This window comes from Mytilus galloprovincialis, chromosome 14 (genome assembly GCF_965363235.1).
Source record: "Mytilus galloprovincialis chromosome 14, xbMytGall1.hap1.1, whole genome shotgun sequence".
Classification (NCBI taxonomy): domain Eukaryota; kingdom Metazoa; phylum Mollusca; class Bivalvia; order Mytilida; family Mytilidae; genus Mytilus; species Mytilus galloprovincialis.
Genome location: NC_134851.1, coordinates 51,603,125 through 51,617,096, shown reverse-complemented (window position 1 = coordinate 51,617,096; position 13,972 = coordinate 51,603,125). Strand labels below are relative to the sequence as shown.

The 13,972-nt window shown below is 31.9% G+C and overlaps 1 protein-coding gene across 4 annotated transcripts in view; it reads right to left on the bottom strand.

Annotated features, from left to right (window-relative positions):
* Positions 1–13,550, bottom strand: part of LOC143058336 (neurobeachin-like protein 1) — a 133,139-nt gene extending 119,589 nt beyond the window's left edge. For all 4 annotated transcript variants that reach the window (XM_076231809.1, XM_076231812.1, XM_076231811.1 and 1 more), the window contains exons 1-6: positions 13,382–13,550; positions 6,682–6,773; positions 6,090–6,251; positions 3,227–3,308; positions 770–882; positions 7–80 (exon numbers count right to left, since the gene is read on the bottom strand). In XM_076231809.1, the coding sequence (XP_076087924.1) occupies positions 7–80; positions 770–882; positions 3,227–3,308; positions 6,090–6,251; positions 6,682–6,773; positions 13,382–13,441 (583 nt within the window). In that variant the 5' untranslated portion in view covers positions 13,442–13,550. The remainder of the gene's footprint in view (positions 1–6; positions 81–769; positions 883–3,226; positions 3,309–6,089; positions 6,252–6,681; positions 6,774–13,381) is intronic.
* Between the last annotated feature and the right edge of the window lie 422 nt (positions 13,551–13,972).

The window sequence follows — 13,972 nt, the reverse complement described above, 5'->3', positions numbered from 1 at the left end:
TCTTACCAAAAAAGAAAGGAACAACTTCTACATGGAGATTAGCTGGCTTATACTTCATTCTATTCTTGTCCATACTCCATCTAACAACAAATCAAAGTATGAATATTTATATGTATATAAGTATAGCATGCATTGGAGTGAAAAGACAACATGAAATCAAAGTGATGGAAATCACTGGAGTAAAGATTTAGAAGACTTGTCTACATAATTTCAAACCATATTGAAGTTTAGTTTTTACTGTTAAACAAACAAAACATAACATAACAATATTGCATATTTGCTACAGTATTGCCATTCTTCAGAAGGATAAGATCAGTAAACTCACATAACAATTTCATAAAAATAGAAACTTGATCTTTTTTCATCATGAGGGTTCTCCCCTTATAGCAACATTGTTCAACAGTTTTAAGTTTGACTTTAAACAGAAAAAAATTCCAAATAAAGCTTCCTCCTTAAAGTTGGATTAATGTATAAATATGTCTGTTTTGGTTTGCCTGCTTATGTTTATAATATATAAGTCAAAAACTGCATGCCTGTACCAAGTCAGGAATATGACAGTTCTTGTCCATTCGTTTTTGATGTGTTTTGTTGTTTGATTTTGCCATGTGATTGTGGACTTTCCCAATTGGATTTTCCTCTGAGTTCAGTATTTTTGTGATTTTACTTTTGATAGATTCAAAGTGAAGGACAAACATTACAAGGCTTTATAAGATTTTTTTTGCATTTACAATTTTCATTACGAGAAATTGACACAAACTTGATTATTTACCCTTTAATTCTTTTCCTCCAAATAAAGTAAGGATCATACAGACACTCAAAAAAGTGAATGACCAGCTTAACAAACATGCAGATGTCATTAATATCACAGGATTTGTCTTTAATCTAAAATACAATATACAATGTGGAATAAACCAAGTATTATCTATACACATACATCAGGATATATATCATAGCATATAATATCAGATTATTACATGGCATTTTTCATATCCCATGTATTACCAGCCCTACGTTCAATATCAGCCCAAGAGCCACATAGCTCGAGGGCTGATATTGTCGTGCCGAGGGCTGATAATACATATGATATGAAAAATGACATGTTATGATCTTTTTATGATATGATTTAACAATGGAGAAAAATAACAGCTAGAATCATATATTGATCCTTTTACTTAGTTCCCAAATATAGTTCAATGAGTGAAAAGTTCACAGACAACGGACTCAAATTTAGTTCATTCAATATGAAATCATTCTATCATATGCCTCAACAGAGAAGAAAAATATTTTAATATGGACTATTCACTAATCAACAAAAAAAACAATTCAACAATATTCATAATGAACACTGTTTGGAAAAGTCTACTTTTTTTTAAAGTATCTTTATAAATTAGGTTTGAAACTTTAAAAAAATGCATTTATTGAATAATTTGTTTATGTTTTTTTTTTTTTTTTTTTTTCTAATTATTTTACACAATATACTATCAAGTATTCAAATATTGTTTTGTTCACTACTTTGTAAATTAATGTCTTTCTCTGAAAACATAACATTGAGGTGTATTTTACGGAATTTGCCAAATATCACCGAAATGCCATGCAATAACGTAACGGAAAGGCATGTGATAACAATCCAAGCATGTGATAAAACTTTTCATATCAGCCAGCTAAGCACCATTTCGAAAACAAGAAAATTCGACGTCATAATCGGATTTTAACCAATGAAAAAATGAGATCAAAGAAACCACACATTGATTAAATTTTTTCATACGATGGGTGCAGAAAAGGATAAATTGACGAAGAATTAGAGAATATCAGATTATTACATGGCATTTTTCATATCGCATGTATTATCAGCCCTAGGTTCAATATCAGCCCAAGAGCTGCATGGCTCGAGGGCTGATATTGACCAAGGGCTGATAATACATGCGATATGAAAAATGACATGTTATAATCTTTTTATCATATGCTTCAACAGTAGAGAAAAATAACAGATTCATATATTGATCCTTTTACGTGGTTCCCGAAAAGAAGTTGAAAGAGTAAAAAGTTGACAGACGTCGGACCCAAAATTTGATACATTCAATATGAAATCTTTCTATAACAGAGAAAAAAAACCACATTTTAATATGAACGAATCGACAAAAAATAATTCAACAATATACATAGTGAACATTGTTTGGAAAAGTCAACTTTTTTAAAGTAACTTTCTAAATTATGTTTCAGAAAAACTTAAAAAATGCATTTATGTAATATATTTTTTTTTTTTTTTAATTTAATTTAATTATTTTACACAATATACTTTCCAGTATTCAAATAATTGTTTTGTACACTACTTTGTAATGTTTTTCACTGAAAACGTAGCATTGAAGTGTATTTTCCGGAATTTGCCGAGTATCACCGGAATGCCATGTGATAACGTTACGGAAAGGCATGTGATAACAATCGAAGCATGTGATAAACTTTTCATATCAGCCCGCTACGCACCAATTCGAAAAATATGGAAAATACTTTAATTTAATGCTATTATCATACGGTAAAAATCATATGTTATTTAGTCTAAGTATATGATAATAAACATTATCATACTGCAGTTATTATTTTTTCGATATAAAATAAGTACACAATATTTTTACCAATTTTTCAAATTGAAAACACTGAATAATAGGACCGGGCAATAGTTTCCAAATATTGGACCTCGCTAAAACTATTTGTCATTATTATACCTCAGTTATCATTTTCTATATAAAAAAGTACACAATATTCTTACTATTTTGCAAATTACAAGCTTTGAACTATTGGACCAGTCAAAAATTTCCAACTATTGGACCTGGGTGAAACTATTTGACTGCAAGCGTCATTATATTTCGCAGAATCTGAAATGTAGCTACGTGATTGGAGGATTTTGAAAATAACGCGAGAGTGACAACGTCGTGTTTTACCTATTGTATTTAGTATAGGGTTGATGTCAGTGCAAGACGTAGCCATAGAGTTTGAACATATCTTTAAAGTAAACGTTATGGTTTGGTTTCTTCTTTTTAATATAACGATAGTTGATTTATCACCCCCATTTATTGTCTTTTTTTCCGATATAATAAAACACTTAATAGCTGGATATTCGTGGAATAGTAAGTTTATTGTCCCTTGGATACAACTATTGCCCTCATACCCAGTCAATAAGTATACAAATTTTGTTACTTTTTGCATATTTATATATAAATTGACCACATACCTTAGAGATTACTATACTGGCTATTGATACAATATACTTCACAAATTCACATGAAGCTACCAGTGGGACATTATCATAGTTCCTGAAATCATTAATTTAAAAAAAAATTAAAATGTTTGTGAAACTGGAATGTATTTACTTGAGGGTAAACATTTATTGCTTTCATTAATGAATAAGAACCCTTCAAACTGATGCACGTTGCGGGAATATATTTCTGAGTCATGTAAAGTATAAATTAAGAGATTCTATCCCTTTCCAGAAAATGAGTCTCGTCTAACAGTCTTTTCGTTCTTGAAAAATAATAATATCATAGCCATCACTAAAATAGGTGTATGTATGTATGTAATAAATTGCTTTGCCGAGTGCAGCTGGATACAACAGCAGAGGTCCAACCCTGAACAGTTGGGGCAAAAAAAAGACACAATATTCTCACTTGATACAGTCTGAATTTGGATTTTAATTTAATATTTGACACATAATAGGTTTCTGACACAGTATAACTGTAGTTTAAAGAACTTGAATTGGTTATGTGATTTGAATTATTACATTTTTTTTTTGCTTTTGTGCAATACACAATGCTGTTGCAATTGACCCCTTCCCCATTTTTTTTGAAGAAAAAAATCTTTAAAATTTCTGAAATCTTGAGAACAAATTGTCCCCCTTGCCCCAATCAATTTTATTTCAAGCTTTTTTTTTCCAAAAAAAAATCTTTCCCTCAAGATATGGTCATAATCTCAATTCAAATTTCCAATGGAGTTTGCAACCATAATAACCTATCTAAATACATCATAAAAGTTTCAAAATAGAAATTGACATACATAATCATGACTAAAATTAAATTACTGTAATCAGCTAAAAATAAATTGACAGCAAATCACCTCAAGACAAAACAACATTTCTTTATACAAATATAAGTAAAATCACAAAAATACTCACTCAGAACTCCAAGAAAATTCAAATGGAAAGCCCCTAATTAAATGGCAAAATCAAATAGTAAAACACATCAAACGAATGGACAACAACTGTCATATTCCTGACTTGGTATAGGCATTTTCAAATGTAGAAAATGGTGGATTGAACCTGGTTATAAAGCGCTAAACCTCTCACTTGTACAACAGTCACATCAATTTCCATTATATTGACAATGATGCAAGAATAAAATGTCACAAATAGGGGTACTAGAACAACACAGACCCAACCAAAAACTAGGGGTGATTTCAGGTGCAAGTAGTGTAAGGGAGGTAATTGTCGATGCTGTGTTTGAATAACCTCCCTTACTCTGCTTTTAATTTATGTTTAGTACTTAGGTAATTGTCTATTAACCAGGACACCCTTGTTTTTCCACCTTTTTTGCCCCTAATTCCTAATATTAAAGTTTTGATCCATAACCCCCAAAGCCAATTCTTTCCACCCCTTTGTAGTGTGGAAACTTGTGGTATAATTTCAGAGAGATCCATACACCATTCCACAAGTTATTGTCTGGAAACAAGAAAAATGCTTATTTGGGCCCCTTGTTGGTCCCCTTATTCCTTAACTGTTGGGACCATAACCCCCAATCCCAACCTTCTTTTTGTGGTCACAAACCTTGTGCTTAAAATTTCATAGATTTCTATCTACTTATATTGAAGTTATTGTTGGGAAAACCTAATGTCTTCAGAAGACAACAACGATGTGATACCAATATACAACTTCAAAATTTGTTGTATAAAAATTATGGGGTGAGTCAACTTTGTACAAGTTATGTTGAAACAAAGTGAATCGTCAAATACACAAATATACATTTCACCAAGTTACTGGTTCACAATAGACAACTATCAATATTATATGGAACAGTGTACTGATGCTCAATGCATGGTATAATTTGGGCATATTCAATCAAGTTCAATTGACCAAAACATGATCAAAAGGTAACAATTTAAAATTTGTGTTTTTAAACACCAAATGAAATGCCACTCAAATGTATTTCCTCTGATATTGCCTCATGGCGTTGGGTGTCATATCTGTGTCAGTGATATAAATCTTTTTATATCAATTTGTCCTTTTACATTATTGCTCTGATTTTTCTAAAAAATTTCGGTACATTCTTTACTTTTTAAAAGTGGCAACTTAATTTTATACTGATTTGGGTCTTTCAAAATTTCTTCATTTCCAAAAAATTTAAAGAAAATAGAACATTCATGACATTATTATTATTTTCTTTTCTAATATTTAATATTTTTAATTCCCCATTATGCTATAACTGTGCATTATTTTCCTTTAGTTTCATAGCGATTGGACCTCAAATTAAAAGGATTCCATTTTTATCTAAAAGTGATAGCACCAGGCTCATAGGGAATTTCTCATTGCTCTTTAAAAGGGCATACAGGTTAAGTTCATAGATTTGTCTTACAACAGGTCACCTTCAATAACAATTACAGACATACTCACTTACTTGTAGATCTTGTATTGATGTTAGCCTTTTCAAAGTTTTCCTCTCTCTTATAACATGTATAATTTTCAAGATGTTAGTAAAAAAAAAAAAATAAGGAAAACAAGAATGTGTCCCCAGTACATGGATGTCCAATCCGCACCATCATTTTCTATGTTCAGTGGACTGTGAAAATGGGGGGAAATTTCTAATTTGGCATTAAAATTAGAAAAATTATATCATAGGGAACATGTGTACTAATTAAGTTTCAGGTTGATTGGACTTCAATTTCATCAAAAACTACCTCGACCGAAAAACTTCAACCTGAAGCCGGACAGACGGACAAACAGTCGAACGAACGAACAGACGGACAGACGCACAGACCAGAAAACATAATGCCCATAAAAGAGGCATAAAAAATCATCTTAGGGCATTTACTCCAAGAAGAAATTATACCTTGTAATAATAATGAGACATTCCATTATAGAACTGGCAAAATGAAGAGTATCCAGATCACATGATTGAGCTATTGATTCGCTACACTGATACAACTGAGTACTGAACACTTGTAACACACCATTTGGTAACACTGTAAAATGTGGTCCTTCCTCAGAATACCTATAAAACATCAAAGGTGAAACACATATATGGTTATTTTCTGAGTTTCTAAAAACCGGCAGTACCTAACGGTACACAATAATCAGACCTGATTTCATGTACATTGTAGTAGTCGGTATTATTCACAATGAATCAAGAGTTGTTGTGATTTAGAGCTAGACATGTGGTATAAACTCAATGTTTCAGCATATGTACTGGTAGATTTGTAGGAATTAGGAACCTGACATGTGATATGAATCCAATGTTTAAGTGTATGTAGACTTGTGTATACATGTATTTAGAACTTGACATGTGGTATGAATCCAATGTTTAAGTGTATGTAGACTTGTGTATACATGTATTTAGAACTTGACATGTGGTATGGAGATTATCTTCTCCTCTGACATTGTTACCATGGTTACAGTTATCCAATAATTGACTTTTATCTTACCCATCATTCAGATGTGTTAATTCTAAATCAACTAAATGTTTGTAAGTTTCCTGGAAACAATTTACAAAATCAGCTAACTTTTCTCGATCATTCTGAAAATAGAATTAAAGTCTGAAACAATGTGTTTTTATGTAAACTCTCATCATTTAAAATTCTGATTTTTTTTTACTTTAACAGGTATTGTCAATGCATTTTCGGCATCTTCAATGGTAAAACAAACCATAGACCAGGTGCTCCGCAGGGCGCAGCTTTATACGACCGCAGAGGTCGAACCCTGAACAGTTGGGGCAAGTATGGACAAAACATTCAAGCATGATACAGCTCTGAATTTGGATTGTGATAAAATTTTTGACATTACATGGTTTTTTTTTACACAAAACAAATGCCAAGATTTTACAAATCAATTAAAGATTTCTTCTTCACACTTTTTAAATCTAAAATTAAATAGTTGACACAGCATAGGTTTCTGACACAGAATGAATGTGGTCTAATGAACTTAAAAGATTTTTTTTGCCTTTGAGCAATTCACTATGCTGTTGAATATTAATCCTCTCAAAAAAATGTTTGAAGAAATTTTCTTTTTATTTATGAAATCTGAAATGAGAAAAATTTACCCCCCCCCTTTTTTTCACATCCCCGTTTCCCTTTTTCAAAACTGATATCAATTCAAATTTCTAATGGAGTTTGCAACAATAACTACTCATTTAAATACATCATAAAATATTAAGATGTAAAAAAACTGCTTGTTATCACTGAATGGTAAACAGTCAGGGGACTTACTGAAATAAGTGATTTTTAAATCACTTATTTGAGTAGCAAATTTGAAGTTTTGTCACAAATTGTGATTTTGTAGTTTAACCAAAATTTTAAACACATAGGTTTAAAAAATATCTTTTCATTAATTAAATTGAAAAAAAAATGAATTTTTTGCTTTTTTTAAGTATCAAGGTTTATGCCTTTGATGCTATTATTTAGCTGCAAATTCTATTTTAGTTGAAAAAAATGCTCTAAAAATGGCTTTACATAATGAACTGATACTTTCTTAACAGATTTTTCCCAGCAGTGGGAGTATTTTTCCTGTAAAGTTCAAGGTTCCATCTTTCAGATTATGTAATAAAATTCTACTGTTCGCGATAAAAATTTCACTGTTCGGGGGTGTTGAAATTAGTGGGGGTTATTAAAATAATGATACTTAAAGAAGTGATTTTTGAGAAGAAAATTGAGGTATGATACTTAAACAAGTGATTTTTATGTCATTATCCTAGATTCAGTACAAGGTCATCACCTGAAATGACCTGGTCATCCTAGACAACACAGACGTTAGTTCTGATAAGTTTAGAAACATAATTAGTCCCTGGATCATTAGTATTCTATATTTAAAGCTACAGTAAAATTAAACTACTTCTTCTAGTGATTATTTTGTATTACTTAAATAGGTGATTATTAAAGAAAGACAACTCTTACTTTCAACCTTTATGGAAATAATGTTACTTGAATCAGTGATTTAGAAAATCACTCATTTAAGTAAGTCCCCTGACTGGTAAAGATTATTTAAATTTATCAGTTGGTAGTAAAAAGTGTATATACATTGTATATTGTATATAACAAAGATTTAAGTTGATTCTGGACAAAGAAAGATAACTCCAATTAAAAAAAATTCTTGATATGTGCAATAGGATATTTCTTGCTTACTATTCTGGACAAAGAAAGATAACTCTAATTTAAAAAAAATTTGCTATTTCACAATATTATGCAATTAGATATTTCTTGCCATTGCACAATACTGTGCAATTGAAAAGACTTGCTATTGCACAATACTTAATATAATAATTTTAGATCCTGATTTGGACCAACTTGAAAACTGGGCCCATAATCAAAAATATAAGTACATGTTTAGATTCAGCATATCAAAGAGGCCCAAGAATTCAATTTTTGTTAAAATCAAACTTAGTTTAATTTTGGACCCTTTGGACTTTAATGTAGAATGTGAAATTTGAAAACAGGACCAACCAGATGCTCCGCAGGGCGAAGCTTTATACGACCGCAGAGGTTGAACCCTGAACGGTTAGGGCAAGTATGGACACAACATTCAAGCTGGATTCAGCTCTAAATTTGGATTGTGATTAAATAGTTGACACAGCATAGGTTTCTGACACAGAATGAATGTGTTCTAATGAACTTAAAATTTTTGTTTCTCTTAGAGCAATTCACTATGCTGTTGAATATTAATCCTCTCAAAAAAATGTTTGAAGAAATTTTCTTTTTTATTTATGAAATTTCAAATGAGAAAAATTGAACCCAATTTTTTTAATCACATCCCCCTTTCCCTTATTCCAAAACTAATCTCAATTAAAATTTCTAATGGAGTTTGCAACAATAACTACTCATTTAAATACATCATAAAATATTAAGATGTAAAAAAACTGCTTGTTATCACTGAATGGTAAAGATTATTTTAATTTATCAGTTGGTAGTAAAAAGTGAATATACATTGTATATTGTATATAACAAAGATTTAAGTTGATTCTGGACAAAGAAAGATAACTCCAATTAAAAAAAATCTTGCTATTGCACAATATTTTGCAATTAGATATTTCTTGCTTACTATTCTGGACAAAGAAAGATAACTCTAATTAAAAAAAAATTTGATATTTCACAATATTGTGCAATTAGATATTTCTTGCCATTGCGCAATACTGTGCAATTGAAAAGACTTGCTATTACACAATACTTAATATAATAATTTTAGATCCTGATTTGGACCAACTTGAAAACTGGGCCCATAATAAAAAATCTAAGTACATTTTTGGATTCAGCATATCAAAGAACTTTAAGATTTCAATTTTTGTTAAAATCAGACTAAGTTTAATTTTGGACCCTTTGGACATTAGTGTAGACCAATTTGAAAACAGGACCAAAAATGAAGAATCTACATACACAGTTAGATTTGGAATATCAAAGAACCCCATTTATTCAATTTTTGATGAAATCAAACAAAATTTAATTTTGGACCCCGATTTGGACCAACTTGAAAACTGGGCCAATAATCAAGAATCTAAGTACATTTTTAGATTCAGCATATCAAAGAACCTAACTGATTCATTTTTTGTCAAAATCAAACTAAGTTTAATTTTGGACCCTTTGGACCTTAATGTAGACCAATTTGAAAACGGGACCAAAAGTTAAGAATCTACATACACAGTCATGACAGTTAGATTCAGCATATCAAAGAACCCCAATTATTCAATTTTGATGAAATCAAACAAAAGTTTAATTTTGGACCCTTTGGGCCCCTTATTATGTTGGGACCAAAACTCCCAAAATCAAACCCAACCTTTCTTTTATGGTCATAAACCTTGTGTTTAAATTTCATAGATTTCTATTTACTTATACTAACGTTATGGTGCGAAAACCAAGAAAAATGCTTATTTGGGTCCCTTTTTGGCCCCTAATTCCTAAACTGTTGGGACCTAAACTCCCAAAATCAATACCAACCTTCCTTTTGTAGTCATTAACATTGTGTTTAAATTTCATTGATTTCTATTTACTTAAACTAATGTTATTGTGCGAAAACCAAGAATAATGATTATTTGGGCCCTTTTTTGGCCCCTAATTCCTAAACTGTTGAGACCAAAACTCCCAAAATCAATCACAACCGTTCTTTTGTGGTCATAAACCTTGTGTCAAAATTTCATAGATTTCTATTAACTTAAACTAAAGTTATAGTGCGAAAACCAAGAAAATGCTTATTTGGGCCCTTTTTGGCCCCTAATTCCTAAAATGTTGGGACCAAAACTCCCAAAATCAATACCAACCTTCCTTTTGTGGTCATAAACCTTGTGTTAAAATTTCATAGATTTCCATTCACTTTTACTAAAGTTAGAGTGCGAAAACTAAAAGTATTCGGACGCCGGACGACGACGACGACGACGACGACGACGACGACGACGACGACGACGACGACGCAGACGCCAACGTGATAGCAATATACGACGAAAATTTTTTCAAAATTTGCGGTCGTATAAAAATGAAGAATCTACATACACAGTTAGATTTGGCATATCAAAGAACCCCAAGGATTCAATTTTTGATGAAATCAAACAAAGTTTAATTTTGGACCCTTTGGACCTTAATGTAGACCAATTTGAAAACTGGACCAAAAAACTTCAATAATCAAGAATCTAAGTACATTTTTAGATTCAAAATATCAAAGAACCCAACCGATTCATTTTTTGTCAAAATCAAACTAAGTTTCATTTTGGACCCTTTGGACCTTAATGTAGACCAATTTGAAAACGGGACCAAAAGTTGAGAATCTACATATACAGTTAGATTCGGCATATCAAAGAACCCCAATTATTCAATTTTGATGAAATCAAACAAAGTTTAATTTTGGACCCTTTGGGCCCCTTTTTCCTAAACTGTTGGGACCAAAACTCCCAAAATCAATACCAACCTTCCTTTTATGGTCATAAGCCTTGTGTTTAAATTTCATAGATTTGTATTTACTTATACTAACGTTATGGTGCGAAAACCAAGAAAAATGCTTATTTGGGTCCCTTTTTGGCCCCTAATTCCTAAACTGTTGGGTCCTAAACTCCCAAAATCAATACCAACCTTCCTTTTGTGGTCATAAACATTGTGTTTAAATTTCATAGATTTCTATTTACTTAAACTAAAGTTATTGTGCAAAAACCAAGAAAAATGCTTATTTGGGCCCTTTATTGGCCCCTTATTCCTAAACTATTGAAACCAAAACTCCCAAAATCAATCCCAATCTTTCTTTTGTGGTCATAAACCTTGTGTCAAAATTTCATAGATTTCTATTAACTTAAACTAAAGTTATGGTGCGAAAACCAAGAAAATGCTTATTTAGGCCCTTTTTGGCCCCTAATTCCTAAAATGTTGGGACCAAAACTCCCAAAATCAATACCAACCTTCCTTTTATGGTCATAAACCTTGTGTTAAAATTTCATAGATTTCTATTCACTTTTACTAAAGTTAGAGTGCGAAAACTAAAAGTATTCGGACGACTACGACGACGACGACGCCAACGTGATAGCAATATACGACGAAAATTTTTTCAAAATTTGCGGTCGTATAATAATCTAGTGAGACAGCAATTCAATAAGTGTCTTAGGCAGGTACTTAAAAATGTAGTGTCTTTTTGTTGTTGGGATGTATATTTGTACAAGGGCCTGGCCATGTCCACTCTGTTTTTTTGTTAGATGTATTTCTATTTGTATCAATCTGATGAGTTCAGCCTTTTTTAATTGATTTTTATAATTCATTCTAATGTTGTACTGTTACACTACTGTCCCAGGTTTACCGCTAGGGGAGGGTTGGGGTCTTGCTAACATGTACCCGACTGTTCCAAGTCAGGAGACTGTAATTCAGTGGTTGTCCATTGACGTTTCTGTGTTACATATTTGTCGCTTGTTTGAACATTAATTAGGCTGTTAATTTTCTCGTTTGAATTGTTTAACATTTGAGCCTCTTTAACACATGCATGCTCCCAAAACAACATACTGGATTTGTGAAAAAATGACATTTTTGCACCAAAGGGAGAAAATTTGAAGCTTTTTCAATACACATAATAAACATTTTAAAAGTCATCTTGGGCCAAACTGAAACGATTGTTTGTGTTGATTTTTGTAATATATCATAAAGTAATAACTAATAGTGTAATAAATAAAATTTGTAATGAAAAAATAAAGGTTAAATTTTTTGCTGAAATTTTTGTACCCGCGAGCTACCCTCTTTAACACATGCATGCTCCCAAAACAACATACTGGATTTGGATCTGTCATTGTAAATAAACTTTTAAAAAATTGTATGCAATATTGTTAAATTCAAAAAATAGTCCCAGCGTACATGGACGTGCATTAATGTAACAATAACGCAATGCAACGGTAGACTCAAATTATTATTGTTGCATACATAATTAATCGGTTCCTTACCCAACCCTGCATTCTGGCAATAAGTCTCCAATGCAACAATAACATTTTTAATATTGTTACATGTACATTTCCATGTAGCTGTAGCCAGTTCCTTATTCATGTACATATACCGAATAGTCAGCCTTCCAATGCCACTGGATACAAGTGCCTGTTGGTCGTACTGTTGATTGAACAGTTTTTACGGCACTCTACTACACAAGCACTTGTTTCTGTCCATGTGAAAGTCCATAATTATTTGGATCGTAGACCTTCCCATTGATAGAAACATTCATTTGTTCTAATGTTGTATTGTTATACCACTGTCCCAGGTTAGGAGAGGGTTGGGATCCCGCTAACATGTTTAACCCCGCCACATTATTTTTGAATGTGGCAGTCCCAAGTTAGGAGCCTGTAATTCAGTGGTTGTTGTTAGTTTGTGATACATATTTGTTTTTTCGTTCATTTTTTGTACATAAATAAGGCCGTTTGTTTTGTTGTTTGAATTTTTTTACATTGTCATTTCAGGGCTTTTAATACATTGTAGCTGACTATGCGATAAGGGCTTTGCTCATTGTTGAAGGCCGTAAGGAGACCTATAGTTGTTAATGTCTGGGTCATTTTGATCTCTTGTGGACAGTTGTCTCATTAGCAATCATACCACATCTTCCTTTTTATATATATTTAACTTACAAGTGGAAGTGCTCTACTAGTACTACTACAAGTTACAACATATTAAAATTCGAACTCTTAGTTATTTATACCTTTGCCGAAAACAACATCCACTTTTCAAACAGGTTTTCTGTGGCTGATAAGCCCTCCATTTTTATCAAATTGTCAACTATATCTACGCCTTTTCATTTTAGTTACTTATCGAGTTATTTTGCAAGAACTTCATGTAACAGGAAGTTGTCGGCACTTCATCTTCGGGTGACACTAAAGACCAAAATAAACAGGGATTACTACAAAAGGTTTCTGGAAACATATTGTATAGTGTGTATTATTTTTGCTACAGACAATTTGTGTAAACTAAATAGTTGATAAGGATTGGGTAGATATTAATTAACGTATCGATGTATGGGGAAAGGATACCCTTTGGGGTGCTCCTCAGAAAGGAGGAACGTACGAGCTAGTGATTTCGTACCTTGAGCAGTTCGTACCGTTACAATATTTCGTATCCAAAACTACCCTTTTTCATTCAGCACGGTACCTTATTGGCAATCTTCTTATGTCGTACATTAAAGACTTAACGCATGTTTATTATTTCGTTTTAATTTGTTTTTTATGAACCAACTTTAATATGACGTGTTCTTTATTAACGACTTTGCCATAAATGTAAAATACTAGAGGATGAG